We start from the raw sequence: 15,282 nt of genomic DNA on the forward strand, positions 1-15,282 counted from the left end.
CGCCCTTTGTTCGCGGCAGCCGAGAGCCAGCGGCTCAATGCCCGCCGCCCCCGCCGGGTGCAGGCCCGGTTAGGGCCGAGCGTTTCGCAGAGACGCACCCCGGGAGCACCGCATCGAGCGGAGCGCGCGTGCGCCAGGGCTTGCTCTGGGTCACCCTCGCAGCCCTGGGATCCCGCGCTCTGCAAGGCCGTCTCCCCGGCCCGCGGCCGCCGCCGGCGGGAAAGCGCCCGGCGTCCCGGCGTCACGCGCCAGCAGCCCGGCACGCAGGGCGGCACAGGGCGGGACGAGGCGGGGAGGGGGCGGGACCAGCGCGACGGGGCGGAGCGAACGCCGGGCACAGGAAGCGCTGGGAGGCCTGAGCCGTCCCAGGGTGCCCCGCGCGGCGTGGACTCGGGCCGCTGCCGCCATCCTGCTGGAGAGAGGGAGAGAGAGGCCCGCCCGCTCGCCGGCCGGACCAGTGTGAGCCAGTGCGTGAGGGCGCGGGGGGCCGTGTCAGCGAGACGCAGAGCGCAGCCGCCACCAGCAAACGGACATGTTGAAGACCAGCGCTGCCGCCGCCTCCTTTTCCTCATCCTGCGAACAGGACTGAGGGGGCCCGCCACCTCTCCGCCTCTGCCTCGGCCGCCTGCCTCGCCGCTTCGGCCGCAGCCTTTTCCTGCCCGGGCCTCGGGCTCCGCCGCTCGTCGCCTCCCCCCGGCCACCAGGCCCGGCTGGTTTCCCGGCCCCGCTCCTCCGCGGCGCGAGGTCTATGTGACCGGCGGGCCGGGAGCAGCCGCCGCCGCAGCGCGAACATGGACGCCGTCAACGCCTTCAACCAGGAGGTAAGGGGTGTTCGGGGCAGGGGGGTGCCGGGCCTGCTGCGGGAGCCGGGGCCCGTTTCTCCCGCCGCCGGAGGTTTAAAGCTTTGGTCCGGGTGGGGACGCTTCCTGCCCCGGTTCCGGGGCGGCGGGGCCTGCGCGGAGCGGGGCCTGTGGCCCGGGAGAGGTCGCGGCGACCACGAGAACTGACCCCGCACCCCTCCCCCCACTGCCCACCCCCGGACGGCGACCTCGGGCTTCCCCCCTCGCCCCCTTGCGGCCTCCCCCAGCCCAAGTCTGTGCCCGTTTCTCTAACTTGGCCCTTTTTCGGGTCTGGGCGCCCTCGCTCTCTGCTCCGCGAGCCCCGTTGTCGGGTTCGCAGTGCCGGGAGCCCGCAAAGGGCTAAGAAAGAAGCGCGGGCGGGCGTGTGGGGTTGGGGGCGGGGGAACGGGAGCATCTGCCGGTCGTGGGGCTGGCGGAGAGGTGGCTTCAGCTCTCCTGTTGCTCAGGCCGCGGCGCGTCGACGGCTGGACTCTGATCCCGGGTCTGGGAGGAGTTGAAGAGGGTGTTCATCCCCCTTCTCCGGGATTCACGCACTTGGGAAGTAGGGCTAATAAACGGAGAGGAGGTGGTCGTTATAATTTAAAGTCGTGAACATAACTCTCTTACAGGCTCTATGGCTCCAACGTGACGCCTAAAAAGTTGAATGGGAGGGGAGTATTCGCTCCGCCTTAGTCCGCTAGAAAGCTGGCGTTGTCCTCCAGTTCCCTACCCTCGCACCCCCTCCCGAGGTAGTTAATCCTCGGCTCCCTTCTACGAGGACATTTACATGTGAAAACCTCTCCAAACTGGGAACAAAGCTGCCTGCGGCCTTAAAGTTCTCTAGTTGTTTCTCTGATCATTCCAGGTGTTGCTTTTGGAGTGTAGAGTCCATACATCCTATTTGTCAGAATCGATTTGGGAGGAGGAGACTTGACCATTGATGATTTAAAATGCAGTTACAGAATGGGAACTGTTGTCATGGGTTGAGTTGTATTGTCTTCCCTTTCCAAATGCCAAAGATAAAGCAACACTGAAAAATCAAATGTAGTAGTTCGTGATGTGTGGATGTGGCATTAAAAACGTGCTGCGTCTCACAGATTTTGCAGGTTTACTTGTAACAATTATGGTGCAATAACTTTCCTTTAGATTTGCAGTGCCATAATATATGGGACTTTCCGGTTACACTGCAGTTGAGACAATTTATTGCCATATAAATTATCCTAAAAAATGATTTTGTTCAATTGATGGGTACATAAAATGCCCTAACTGCAGAAGTTGCAACCGGTATTGGACAATGTCTTGTAAAAGTTCAGTAGTGATGATTTCAAAACAATAAAAATAATAATGTCCTAGTTTTTGATCGCCAGAGAATTTGTGATAATGCTTCAAATATTTCAGGGTTGGAAGTTGATTGTTTTCTGAAGGTAGAATTCACTGGCATATTGGCTCCTGGCTCCATGAGGGCAGGAAGTTTCAGTTCTTTTCCCCTCTTCTCTACCAATCAAAACAGACGCCTTGCAAATAATTGTTGAATGAGAATTTAAACAAATGGCACAACAATAGTTAAAATATTTCAAATACATTTTTCTCCCAACAATGAATGTGTATTTTAAAAATTTATTTCAGAATCGGAAGAATGAATGTTTTTGATGAAAGAAGAGGATTTTTAGTTTATTCTTAAGATCCAGAAGTATTCTGATTCAGGCATTATGGAAGTTGACATCAAGCACATTGTTAAGCAGAGTATTTTCTATTAATCCTGAAAAGGCACAATCAGTAATTTTTACTTTGAAAAACCAAAGTTAGGAATGGTATTGATTCCTTCAAAAAGGGAAGTGATATTTGACCTTTTAAATGTGCAAAATGAGCATTTTCTTATCATTGTTCATTTTCCAGTTCATTTCAGTTCTATTCCTAGTCTTTATGAACTGCAAAGAATGCCAGCTCTCTTCTGCTAAATTAAAACTCTTCTAGAGAAATTAATCTGACTTTAAAATTCATCTTACTGTGCCTACTTGACGTGTAGTGCTTCTCAGCTATTTCTCCCCATTCATGAAATGTTCTTGATGCGTTCCCCATATAATCTTGAATCTCTCAGATCTGATCTTCACTTAAACTTCTGAGTGCCTGCTCACCTGCACAGCCATGTCCTGAATACTGTAGGGCTACCAGGGATCTCAGTCACCTAAAAGTCTAATCCAATAGAGGACATAAGACTTAGACAAATAACTTTAATATGAGGTAGAACAGCTTCCTTTGGGATCCTTCCATTGCAGTGTGGCATAGCCATTGGAGATCAGTGAAGGCTTGGGAAGAGGAGCAGGTATCAGTTTTAGGGTTTCAGAAGATGTAGGAAGCAGTGATCGAAGGGCAGTGGTGCTGAAAAGTGAGTATTTTGATTCTGAAGGCTACTGGAAAGTAAGGATGGTAAAGTAGTTTGGGCCTGACAAGTTTCATGTTTGCCTAATGTGTTTGAATTTCAGTTTTAGGCTGTGGGTAAACATTGAAGGTTTTAAGCAGTGGGATAATGTAATCAAAACTGTTTCGTTCGTAGTGGTATGTGTTGTAGGAGGCAGAGACTTGGTAGGAAAGATAAGTAAAACCTGAACTTGGCAAGTGTATAGTGGGAATGGAGAATAAGGAAAGGATGTGGGCCAAAGGAATCCATGGACCTTGGCATCTGATAGGTTTATAAGCACCTTTTGTCCCCACATCCTAAGGGCTGAGAGAGTGGTGCTACCCTTAACACAAGTCATCAAAAGCCTGCTTAGTAGAGAAGAAAATGTGTTTGATTTTTGAACAGGTTGAGTTAATTCTGGAACAATCATGTGGACATTTTTGGCAAGCAGTTGGGCTTATAGGACTTAAACTTGGAAGCAACTAAGAGATAGAGGGAGACATCCAGGAATTCGGATGGGAAAGGTGGGGGAAAATTGAAAGGGGGAGGAAAAGGAATTCGTATAAGACCAATGGCATTGTCAGGCATTAGATATGTACACATATCTAATTTAATATGTATTCCCACAATCCTGCATAGACGTCCAGTTACAGATGAGGAAACTGATTTTCCAAGAAACTATAATAAAAACTCCCCTAAGGGCATATTGCTAGTTAATGGCAGAACTAGGATTTGAATTGGGATCTCTCCAATTTAATTGCTGCCCGAAGATAATATTTTGTATAGTATGAGGGGACTTGGCCACTGAAATATTTGAGGATAACAGGATTTGAAGTTTAGGGTTGAATGGTGATGGAAGATAAGGAAATAAGAGGTAGCTAGTGTAAAGTAGTCTTTAGAGGTTTGGTTTTGAGGGATTCGAGGGAAACGTTGCTTAAGGATGAGGGAAGGAAGGGCAGTTAGCAGTGTACTAGGCACTGTGATAGGCAGTACATTTGTTTGTTTTATATATATATATATATATATATATATACACATATGGCTTTAGCTTTAGTTAGTAGTGTTGAATCCCTAGTCTCTTAGATGGGAGTAGAGGCTTTAGCATTTTCAAGGAAGAGGGTGTAGAATAGCATAGCTTACCAGCAAGAGGGGATGGCTAACTTGAAGCAAAATTATGGATAAGAGAAATGGGACAGATCAGAAGCAGAAGTGAAAGACGTCCATCTCTGATACAGAAGAAAAGGAAGATAAGAAAGATGAGGTTATTAAAGATACCCATTTAACAGAATATTTGGAGAATTTTTATGCCAAGACATATATTTTTATGCCAAGACATATATTAAGTGTTGTGAAAGATGAAAAGGGGAGTGAAAATCAGTTATCAATTATGGCTAATACTTAATGGTGTCTGTTGTATAGTTTATATACTTCTGAATGTGAAGAATTTGCTAAAGTTTGTGGAATAGAATAAAGAGTATGGAATTTTTTTTTTTTTTTTTTTAAGATGGAGACTGGCTCTGTCACCAGGCTGAAGTGCAGTGGCGCAATCTCAGCTCACTGCAGCCTCTGCCTCCTGGGTTCAAGCGATTCTCCTGTCTCTCCTCCCGAGTAGCTGGGACTACAGGAGCACACCACCACGCCCAGCTAATTTTTGCATTTTTAGTAGAGTCGGGGTTTCACCATGTTGCCAGGATGGTCTTGATCCCGTGACCTCGTGATCCACCTCCTGGCCTCCCAAAGTGCTGGGTTTACACACGTGAGCCACTGCGCCCAGCCAGATTGTGTTTTTTAACCCATTGATTGTATTTTTAGTCTTTAACCCATCTTGCCTAAATCCTGAAGAATTATATCTTGCCCCTCCCACTTTTTTTGCATCATCTGCAGTTTCAAGACATTTAAAATACAAAAATAGTCCAGGCACGGTGGCTTACGCCTGTAATTCCAGTACTTTGGGAGCCCAAGGCAGGTGAATCATGAGATCAGGAGTTACAGACCAGCCTGGCTAACATGGTGAAACCCTGTCTCTACTAAAAATACAAAAAATTAGCTGGGCCTGGTGGTAGGCACCTGTAATCCCAGCTACTTGGGAGGCTGAAGTAGGAGAATTGTTTGAACCCTGGAGGCAGAGGTTGCAGTGAACCGAGATTGGGCCACTGCACTCCAGCTCAAGCGACAGTGCGAGAGTCCATCTTAAAAAAAAGAAAAAAAGTACAAAAATAGTGCAGAGAAAATGAAACAGTTAAGAATATACAGTTGTTACTATTTTGTGTTTTTAATTTAAAAATAAAATATAAAGTCTTCCTTTCATCCTCACTCCAACCCCAACCCTCCTCCCACTTGCAGGAGAGGCAATCAAATAATTTAGTATTAATCTCTGTGGTCTATAAACGATATATAATATTCTCTGATACTGGAGTGTAGTGGCGCCAGCACGGCTTACTGCAGCTTTGACCTGCTTTTTTTTGTTTGCTCAAATATTAATACTGTCTATTAAGATTTAGTTCATATTTTGCTGACAGGCTGCAATGAACTTTTCAAACATGTCTCCTTGTGCACATGTGTAGGAATTTCTGTAGGACAGCTGTTCTCAAACTTTTTGGTTTTAGACCCATTTATTTGTTTTTTGAGACAGGGTCTGGCTCTGTGGCCCAGACTAGAGGGCAGTGGCACGAACTCCACCCATTGCAACCTCCGCCTCCTGGGCTCAAACCATCCTCCTGTCTCAGCCTCCCAAGTAGCTGGGACTACAAACCTCTGCCACCATGCCTGGCTAATTTTTCAATTTTTTTTCTGTAGACATGGGGTTTGGCCCTGTTGCCCAAGCTGGTCTCAAGCCTCTGGGCCCAAGTGATTAGCCCACCTTAGCCTCCTGAAAGTGCTGGGATTGCAGGCGTGAGCCACCATGCCTGGCCAGATCCTTTTAAATTCTTAAAAGTTAAGGGCCACTGCTGGGCGTGGTGGCTCACACCTGTAATCCCAGCACTTTGGGAGGCCGAGGCGGACGGATCACGAAGTCAGGAGATCGAGACCATTCTGGCTATGATGAAACCCTGTCTCTACTAAAAGTACAAAAAATTAGCTGGGCATGGTGGCAGGCGCCTGTAATCCCAGCTACTCGGGAGGCTGAGGCAGGAGAATGGTGTGAACCCAGGAGGCGGAGCTTGCAGTGAGCCGAGATCATGCCACTGCACTCCAGCCTGGGCGACAGAGCGAGACTCCATCTCAAAAAAAAAAAAAAAAAGTTAAGGGCCACAGAGAGCTTTTGTATCTTTCTGTTGGTTATTATATTTATTGATATTTACCATATTAGAAATTTAAACTGAGAAATGCAAGTGTTTATTAATTTACTAAAAATAACAGTAAACTTATTACAATATGTTAACATAAACAACACTTTTAATGAAAAGTAACGTTTCTAAAACAAAAAAATTAGAGTGACATCATTTTGCATTTTTGCACATCTCATTTAAACTTTGGTTTAATAAAACCTGGATCCTCATTCCACTTTTTCATTCAGTCTGTTGCAATAACACACATCAGGTAGCCTCTGTAATATACTGCTACATACTTCTGAGAAAACGAACAAAAAGGCAAGAAATATCTTAGTATTCATATGAAAACAGTTCTGACTTCAAACCACTGAAAGGGACTCAAAGACCTCTCAAAGGTCCTTAGATTACTTTTTGAGAACTGCAGTGCTGAGGTGATATGCATATAATGCTATTTTGCAGTACAGAAAAAAAATGCAAGTACTTGTATATTCATGGTTATCTTTAAAATTGGACATAAATTAAGCTTTATGAATGCTTAATGTACGAATTGACATTGGTACACTTATCCAGTTGGGCTGTCAATCGTTATTCTGAAGGAAGAGTTGACTTCTACATCTTAGTGGGGAGCTTGCTACTCCTTCCTCTTCTCACTATTAATTGTTCTGTATGACTGTTGTTGATTACTAGGGATGATTGTCTTCTAGAATTTAGTTCATCTGATGGGGATGCCTTATTAAGTATTTTTTTTAACCTGTAGTGTTAATGTTTGGGGTTTGATCATTTCTGAGACATTTATCTAAAGACATGTAGACAGAGGGTTCAAAGTTCTTTACTGTATGGAAAAGATGTAGAGGACCAGGTCGATTATTGGCAGTAAAACTGGAGATTTCTCTTGCAAAAGATGACCATGTTGTTGTGTTATCCCAGGAGTTTTTGAATGTTGAAAGTTAGTTATACATAGTTTTCTTTCTCTACTTTCTTGACCCAGGGAATTCTTAGTTTCTGACAAGGGTATTGGTCTGGCTTTATAGTGATTGCAATAAAGTGATTCTTCAGAGCTTTCTGTAGCAGGGTTTATCACTGATGTTCTTGTTGTAAGTATTATCCCTCCCTAGTCTATCATTTTGTCTAGTATTTTGTTTCAGAAAAAATTACATGAACACATAAGGAATTGATTCGGAGAACAATTAGAATAATGGAAAAGTTGGTTTCTAAACTTTGTGAAACAGAATTCAGGTTAAAACTGTACCTACTAGAGAGATGACACAATTGATAGTGTTTTTTTGTTTTGATTTTTGTTTTCTTTACCACATACGAAGCCACTATAAAAATTGTAGGTTGTTCTGTGTCATGGGGCAAGTGCAAATATAATTTACTTCAGAATTCGAAGTAACTTTTTTGTACATATCTGTGCACATTCAAATCTCATTTGAAATACACCTTGATAACATAGTAGGGAAAAAAATGTTATGTAAGTAGTGAACCTTTAGTGTTATTCATAACATTTGTTGAGACAATATACCAAATCCTTTTTTAGCACACTTTAGAGCAACAGCATATAACTTTCATGATAAGCTGAAAACTGCACTGTGTTGTCAGGTATATAGCAGAATAAGCAGCTTACCTATTAACAGTTCAAAATTTTGGTAACATTGGTATATTAATTAGTATTATGTTTCTGTCAAACCACAGAAAATATAGAGGTGGGTAATAGTTAAATTTGCATTAGAATAGGCCTTACCAGGATCTGTTGAGAGCTTAGGAGAGACATGTCTACATTTCTGTGTTAATATTAAGTGTAATTAATACTGTGCTGCTGTGATTTTGAGAACTACAAGAGATTTTACAAACAATATTATAATTTATTATACCCTGATCACCTTCATTCTGTTCAATATTTGCTTGGTTTATTGATTACATTTCTTTGCTGAGTAGTTTGAGCTTTTTATTGGTGCTTTTTAAGACATAGATAAGTAAGTATACAGAAACCTGATATTCCAGTAAAGTACCAGATTAGTAGTAAATTCAGGAAGAAAACCAGTGTAACTCAGCAGTGGAGTTAAGAATTAGAAGCCCAGGTTTTTACTAGGGCGTAGGGGAGAACAGCAGGGCTCAGTGAAAGGTGGATGGCCATCCAAATACCTCTCGAAAGTTATAATTTATGTTTGGGTAATTGATGATTCTTGGTATAAATCCATGTGGGTCAGTAATCCCAGTTGGAAGAGACCAGAGAGCAGTGATATAGCTAGCATATTTGACATCCAGAGCAGATTTTTTTTAAACACACCCTTTTTGTATAGCAAAATTATTTTCAGAAATAATCATGAAATGAATAATGGAAATGGCCAGAAAGGAAACTTGAACTGTATGTGCGCACGTACACACACACACCCCCACCACACACACACTACATATAAATCATACCAGACTTTTAAATTGCATTAATGTATGTTTTTTGAAATAGTGGAAAAACTTACCTGCATACTGATATGTCACAATAATGAATACGAATGTTACAGGGTTTTTTTGTTTTTTTGTTTTGTTTTGTTTTGTTTTGTTTTTTGAGACGGAGTGTTGCTCTGTCACCCAGGCTGGAGTGCAGTGGCGCGATCTTGGCACATAGCAACCTCTGTTTCCTGGGTTCAAGCAATTCTCCTGCCTCAGCCCTGCCTAGTAGCTGAGATTACAGGCGCACGCCACCAGGCCCGGCCAGTTTTTGTATTTTTAGTAGGGATGGCGTTTCACCATGTTGGCCAGGCTGGCCAGTTTCTTTAAAAGTCTTAGGCAGGTTTGTCAATGACTGTTAAAATTGATCTTCACATATTTGTGTTCAGTAGACAGTTACAACCAGATTTACTCATCTGTTTTCACCCACAGTTAAGAGCACTTTTAATTAATTTTAATTACAAAAGGTTGTACATGCAGCAACACATACACAAATAGGAAGTTTTAAACACAATACTGTGTTTGGCAGCACACACTTCACAATAAATTCTAGAAATGACAATACTATCCATGTATTTTTTTCAGCATTGAGTGTAATGACTTTCTTTTTTCTTAGATGGAGTCTTGCTCTGTCACCCAGGCTGGAGTACAGTGGCGCAATCGCAGCTCACCGCAACCTCCGCCTCCTGGGTTCATGTGGTTTCCTTGCCTCAGCCTCCTGACTAGCTGGGATTACAGGCACGTGCCACCACACCCGGCTAATTTTTGTTATTTTTAGTAGAGATGGGGTTTCTCAATGTTGGCCAGGCTGGTCTTGAACTCGTGACCTCGTGATCCACCTGCCTCAGCCTCCCAAAGTGCTGGGATTGCAGGCGTGAGCCACCACACCCGACCTTGAGTGTAATGACTTTGAAATGCCTCAGTCAAAATTTTACTGAAATGGTTATCACCTAAAAATTCAATGTAAATGTCTATTATATTTGATAACCACTTTTGATATTCACGTACAAGGAAGTACAGCTTCCTTGTACTTTGTTGCTTAGTGATGGCATCTCTATCATTTTTGTTCACGGGTCTTCACTTTAAAGTTTTATTATAGGCCAGGCGCGGTGGCTCACTCTTGTAATCCCAGCACTTTGGGAGGCCGAGGCGGGCGGATCACAAGGTCAGGAGACCAAGACCACAGTGAAACCCCGTCTCTACTAAAAATACAAAAAAAAAATTAGCTGGGCGTGGTGGCGGGCGCCTGTAGTCCCAGCTACTCGGAGAGGCTGAGGCAGGAGAATGGCGTGAACCCGGGAGGCGGAGCTTGCAGTGAGCCGAGATCGTGCCACTGCACTCCAGCCTGGGTGACAGAGCGAGACTCCATCTCAAAAAAAAAAAAAAAAAGTTTTATTATATTTATCTCTATATTTGTTTGAGGCTGATTCTGGTTATTTGTAAATATTTATGCCAGAAAAAAATTTATCTCAGAGAAAAATTGGACACAGCTATAATTTTGAATATACTATTTAAACACAGGAATGTATATAGGTACGATAGGATTGGAGTCATGCTGAGCCTGAGGAGAGCGGAAGCTATCCTGAACCTTTTTGTACTTACTTTCCAAATGAACAGGTATATCAAATCTGCATGTGTTGGGAACTGACTATGTAACTGGGGGATTTCCTAATAAACTTCCAGTTAAGATGGATTGCTTATTAAAGGGTATGTAATAAAAATGTGCGGATTTGACATTTGTATGTTGTTAAAACTCAGCAGTAACCACAGCAACCCCTTAAAACTTAAAGAGTATTGCCAAAATATTTTGGGGGCGATATATTTTATCCCTGGTGTTATTTAGAATTGCCTGTGCTCAGGCCAGGCGTGGTGGCTCACGCCTGTAATCCCAGTACTTTGGGAGGTCAAAGTGGGTGGATCACCTGAGGTCAGGAGTTTGAGACCAGCCTGGCCAACATTGAGAAACCCTGTCTGTACTAAAAAGACAAAATTAGCTGGGTGTGGTGGCTCATGCCTGTAATCCCAGCTACTCAGGAGGCAGGAGAACCACTTGAACCTGGGAGGTGGAGGTTGCAAGGAGCTGAGATCGTGCCATTGCACTCCAGCCTGGGCAACAGTGAGATTCCATCTCAAAAAAAAAAAAAAAGAATTGCTCGTGCTTGGTGGTAATAAAAGAACAAAATCAAAGTCTTGCTATTTTATTTAGTCTTGATAGTTCACCCACTTACTGCCTGCACCTGGGTGGACTGCTCCCCTTGCCTCACTCTAGGTATGCAGTTGCATTAAAGAGCAATAGTTGACCAATCTGCTAGTCTGTAAAGTCTCCCTCTGCAATATGCCCAGTATATCTTACTACATTCTATGCTTAAAGGAAACCTGTAATACCGAAAGTTACTGTGATATCTGTTTTAAAGCCTTTAAGAAATATATAATAGTCTTTAAGCTTTAATGGCCATACGTGACTTAGTTTACCTTAATTAAAAGATGCCGAATGTTAAATCACTTTAGATAGGGCAGCCAAGTTTGGGGATCAGTTGAAATAAGTCCAAATCTTTATGAAGGTCTTTTACCACTATCTGTTTTAACAAATATAGGGATATATTTTATAAAGCAAACTCGTAGAGACAGAAAGTAGATTATTGGCTGGCAGAGAGCAAAAGGAGGAATGGAAAGTGACTGGTAATGGGGATGGGATTTGTTTTGGGGGTGATGAAAATATAAAGTGTTGATGGGTGCACAACTCTTGAATATATCAAAAACCACTGAATTGTCCATTTTAAATGGATGGATTTTTATGGTATGTGATTTATATCACAAAGCTGTTGTAAAATACACAGAAATGTCAGGTTATATCATAACCATTTTGTTGTTTACTTGCCTTACCTGATTTTCTATCAAGATGAAAACAATATCCAGTAGCCTCTGCATGGCTCTGTAAATTATTTTGTTGATCCCGAATCCTAAGTTTGTTCAAAGGTTAGGTTTAGTTTTGACGTACTATTTTAAGGAGTAATCCAGTGGGAACAGTTTAACGGAAGGACAAGAAAAGAATCCTGCATTTCCCCATTAAATAACCAGGTGCTGGCTGATGAGTGTTGTGTACATGTCTTTGCATTCTTTCCATTTTAAAGGTAAGGAAACTAGAGAAGTTTGGTGAATGGTCTGAGGTCACACAGTGTAAAAGTAACAGTTCTGAGATTTGACACAGTCCTTTTAAGATCCCATCTGAGTCTAGTCCACAGCCCCACATGGCTGCTGTGAAGTTTTTGAGCAGTGAATCCTTATCTAATGGACCATTTATGTGGGGAGAAGACTCAGTGAACAGCTTTTATACATCTGAAGCATGGTAGCAAGTGATAACTATCAAAATAATGTATACTTTTGGAAGGACTTGTCACAGTTTAAGAATAACAAGGTTTGATTAAGTTTTTGGGTCATCCACAGTAATGCAGTAAATGTAATCAGCGTTTAAAACTGAAGATGTCTATTGTCTTTACCAGTTTATACTCAATTAAAAATTTTAACTTATTAAGGATTTTATAAATGCTAACATTAAAATTGTTTTCTAATTAAATGATTTTATATCTTGGAATCAATTTTTATTTCTTGTATTGATGTCTAGGAAGAAGTGTTTAATTCACAAAAATGTTTAATAGCCAACTATGAGGGGAGGGAGACCAGAAGTTCATTAGTGAGGCACAGTAAATGTGATGTTGAGATATGGCACCTGTGCTGCTAAAGGAGCGCACTGGCATGGATAAAACATTTGGCATTTCCTAAAATCACCTCCTGGCCTGTCTTTCAAGCAAGTGAAAAGGAAGAAGTTGTGGATTGATTTGGGAAGTACATTTGGAAAATAACCTAATGTGATAAGCTGGAACCAGTAAGGTTAAAAGCCCTGGTGAGGTATACAGCCTTGATTCAAAAAGTGGAAAGTTTGAGTGAAGGGTAGACCCTTGGAAATTGTAGGGGAGGTAGTGTAAAATGAAGAATACGTGGCCGGGCATGGTGGCTCACGCCTGTAATCCCAGCACTTTGGGAGGCCGAGGCGGGCAGATCACCTGAGGTCACGAGTTCAAGACCAGCCTGACCAACATGGAGAAACCCCGTCTCTACTAAAAATACAAAATTAGCCAGGCATGGTGGCACATGCCTGTAATCCCAGGTACTCGGGAGGCTGAGGCAGGAGACTCGCTTAGACCCAGGAGGCGGAGGTTTGTGGTGAGCTGAGATCATGCCATTGCATTCCAGCCTGGGCAACAAGCGTGAAGCTCCATCTCAAAAAAAAAAAAAAAAAAAAGAAGACAACATTAGGACATGCTTTATAGGGTAAGTTTTCAGAAATTAACTATTAATACTTAGAAAATTAGTTCTGCCCGGAGTAAATGATAATAGAATAAGGGCTCGATGATACAATTAAAGAGTGAAAAATAATGCAGATGAAGTTTAAACCATTGTCTGTTATATTCTGTTTTCTTTTTTGTTTGTTTGTTTGTTTGTTTGTTTTGAGACAGTTTCATTCTTGTTGCTCAGGCTGGAGTGCAATGGCGTGATCTTGGCTGACCGCAATCTCCACCTCTCGGGTTCAAGTGATTCTCCTGGCTCAGCCTCCTGAGTAGCTGGGGTTACAGGCATGTGCCACCACGCCCGTCTAATTTTGTATGTTTACTAGAGATGGGATTTCTCCATGTTGGTCAGGCTGGTCTCGAACTCCTGACCTCAGGTGATCTGCCTACCTCGGCCTCCCAAAGTGCTGGGATTACGGGCGTGAGCCGCCGTGCCCAGCCTATATTCTGTTTTCTTAATGTTCTTACTGCACATAGAAATAAAAGTAGTTAGCCTAAAATTGATGTTATATTTAGTATTAAATGTAATTTAGCAGTTCCATGTGTTTATTTGGTAAAACATTTCTTTAAATTCTGGAACTAGAAGAAAAGTCAACAAGATTGTCAGAGAATATGGTATAGTAAAGAAATTTAGGAAGAAGTAAGTATGAAAATTTTGAATTTGAATATTATGTGCAGTTCTGTTGCTTATGAAAGTACCTAGTTTGGAATCTCTTGAAATCTGAAGAGTAAATTTTGTACAGAAGTAGATGGAACTGTTTTGTAATGTTTACATTCAAATAAGACTCTGCTCAGTAGGAGCAAGAAAATGGTAGAGCATCTTTCCCCTATTTGTTTTAAAAAGCTTTTCGGGGCGGGATGAGGTGGCTCACGCCTGTAATCCCAGTACTTTGGGAGGCTGACACTGGCAGATCCCTTGAGGCCAGGAGTTCGAAACCATCCTTGCTAACATGGCAAAATCCCGTCTGTACCAAAAAGAAAAAGCTTTGTAAATTTTCTCCACCTTAGGAGTATTTCATATTGACAATGCCAGATTTATCTTGTTTTCATACCTTCCTTCTAAGCAAGTGGAAAAATGGTTAAATGTTTAGTTTCAAAAGGTTTGAGTCTGTGACAAGCAAATGGAATTTATATGGGAATAAGCTGTATATCAATAATTAAAGGGACACTTTCTTTAATGAAGAGATGTTGAAAAAAATATGGGCCTGGTGCAGTGGCTCACACCTGTAATCCCAGCACTTTGGGAGGCCAAGGTGGGCAGAGCAACTGAGGTCAGTTGTTCGAGACCAGCCTGACTAACATGGAGAAACCCCATCTGTACTAAAAATACAAAAAAATTAGCTGGGCATGGTGGCACATGCCTGTAATCCCAGCTACTCGGGAGGCTGACGCAGGAAAATCACTTGAACCTGGGAGGCGGAGGTTGTGGTGAGCCGAGATCGCGACCCTCAAAAAAACGGGAGCCAAGAGGAAAAAAAAACCGAAAAAAACTGTGAAAAAAAAAAAAAAAAAATATATATATATATATATATATATATAGTGTGTGTGTGGCAGCAATTTCCCAGATTTTTTTTTTTTTTTTGCACAGTGTATGTTGTTCATTTTATCCACAGGGCTTCAGTTATTGTAAGGATTTGTGGGGGGAGGGGTGTTTTTAATTTAATTTTTTAATTTAAAAATTTACTAATTTTGAAAGGCTTTATTAAAGATTTGCAAGTTACTGATTTAAACATAGTAACTGAGCTTCAAAGACAAGATTTACTCTGTGGACAAGTTATGTAATAATGGTGATTGTATATAACCATATTTCTTTATCACTTAGTTATATATATAATCAAAAGTTGAACAAAGATGTATCTCAGATACAAATTAAAGTTCATTTTTAAATCCATGAATTTAATTTTTTTATTTAAAAATTAATGCAAGTTAGATAAATTTGAATTAGAAAATAAAACAATCCCATCAAACACCATTAGCATTTT

General features: G+C 42.2%; 1 protein-coding gene across 3 annotated transcripts in view; it reads left to right on the forward strand.

The window, feature by feature from the left end:
- Positions 1-367: 367 nt before the first annotated feature.
- Positions 368-15,282, forward strand: part of SCAF4 (SR-related CTD associated factor 4) — a 64,710-nt gene continuing 49,795 nt past the window's right edge. For 2 of the 3 annotated variants that reach the window (XM_032175773.2, XM_032175775.2), the window contains exon 1: positions 368-821. In XM_032175773.2, the coding sequence (XP_032031664.1) occupies positions 792-821 (30 nt within the window). In that variant the 5' untranslated portion in view covers positions 368-791. The remainder of the gene's footprint in view (positions 822-15,282) is intronic. The other variant, XM_058427254.1, reaches the window with a different exon arrangement.

This window comes from Hylobates moloch, unplaced genomic scaffold (genome assembly GCF_009828535.3).
Source record: "Hylobates moloch isolate HMO894 unplaced genomic scaffold, HMol_V3 SCAFFOLD_14, whole genome shotgun sequence".
In the NCBI taxonomy this organism is placed as follows: Eukaryota; Metazoa; Chordata; class Mammalia; order Primates; family Hylobatidae; genus Hylobates; species Hylobates moloch.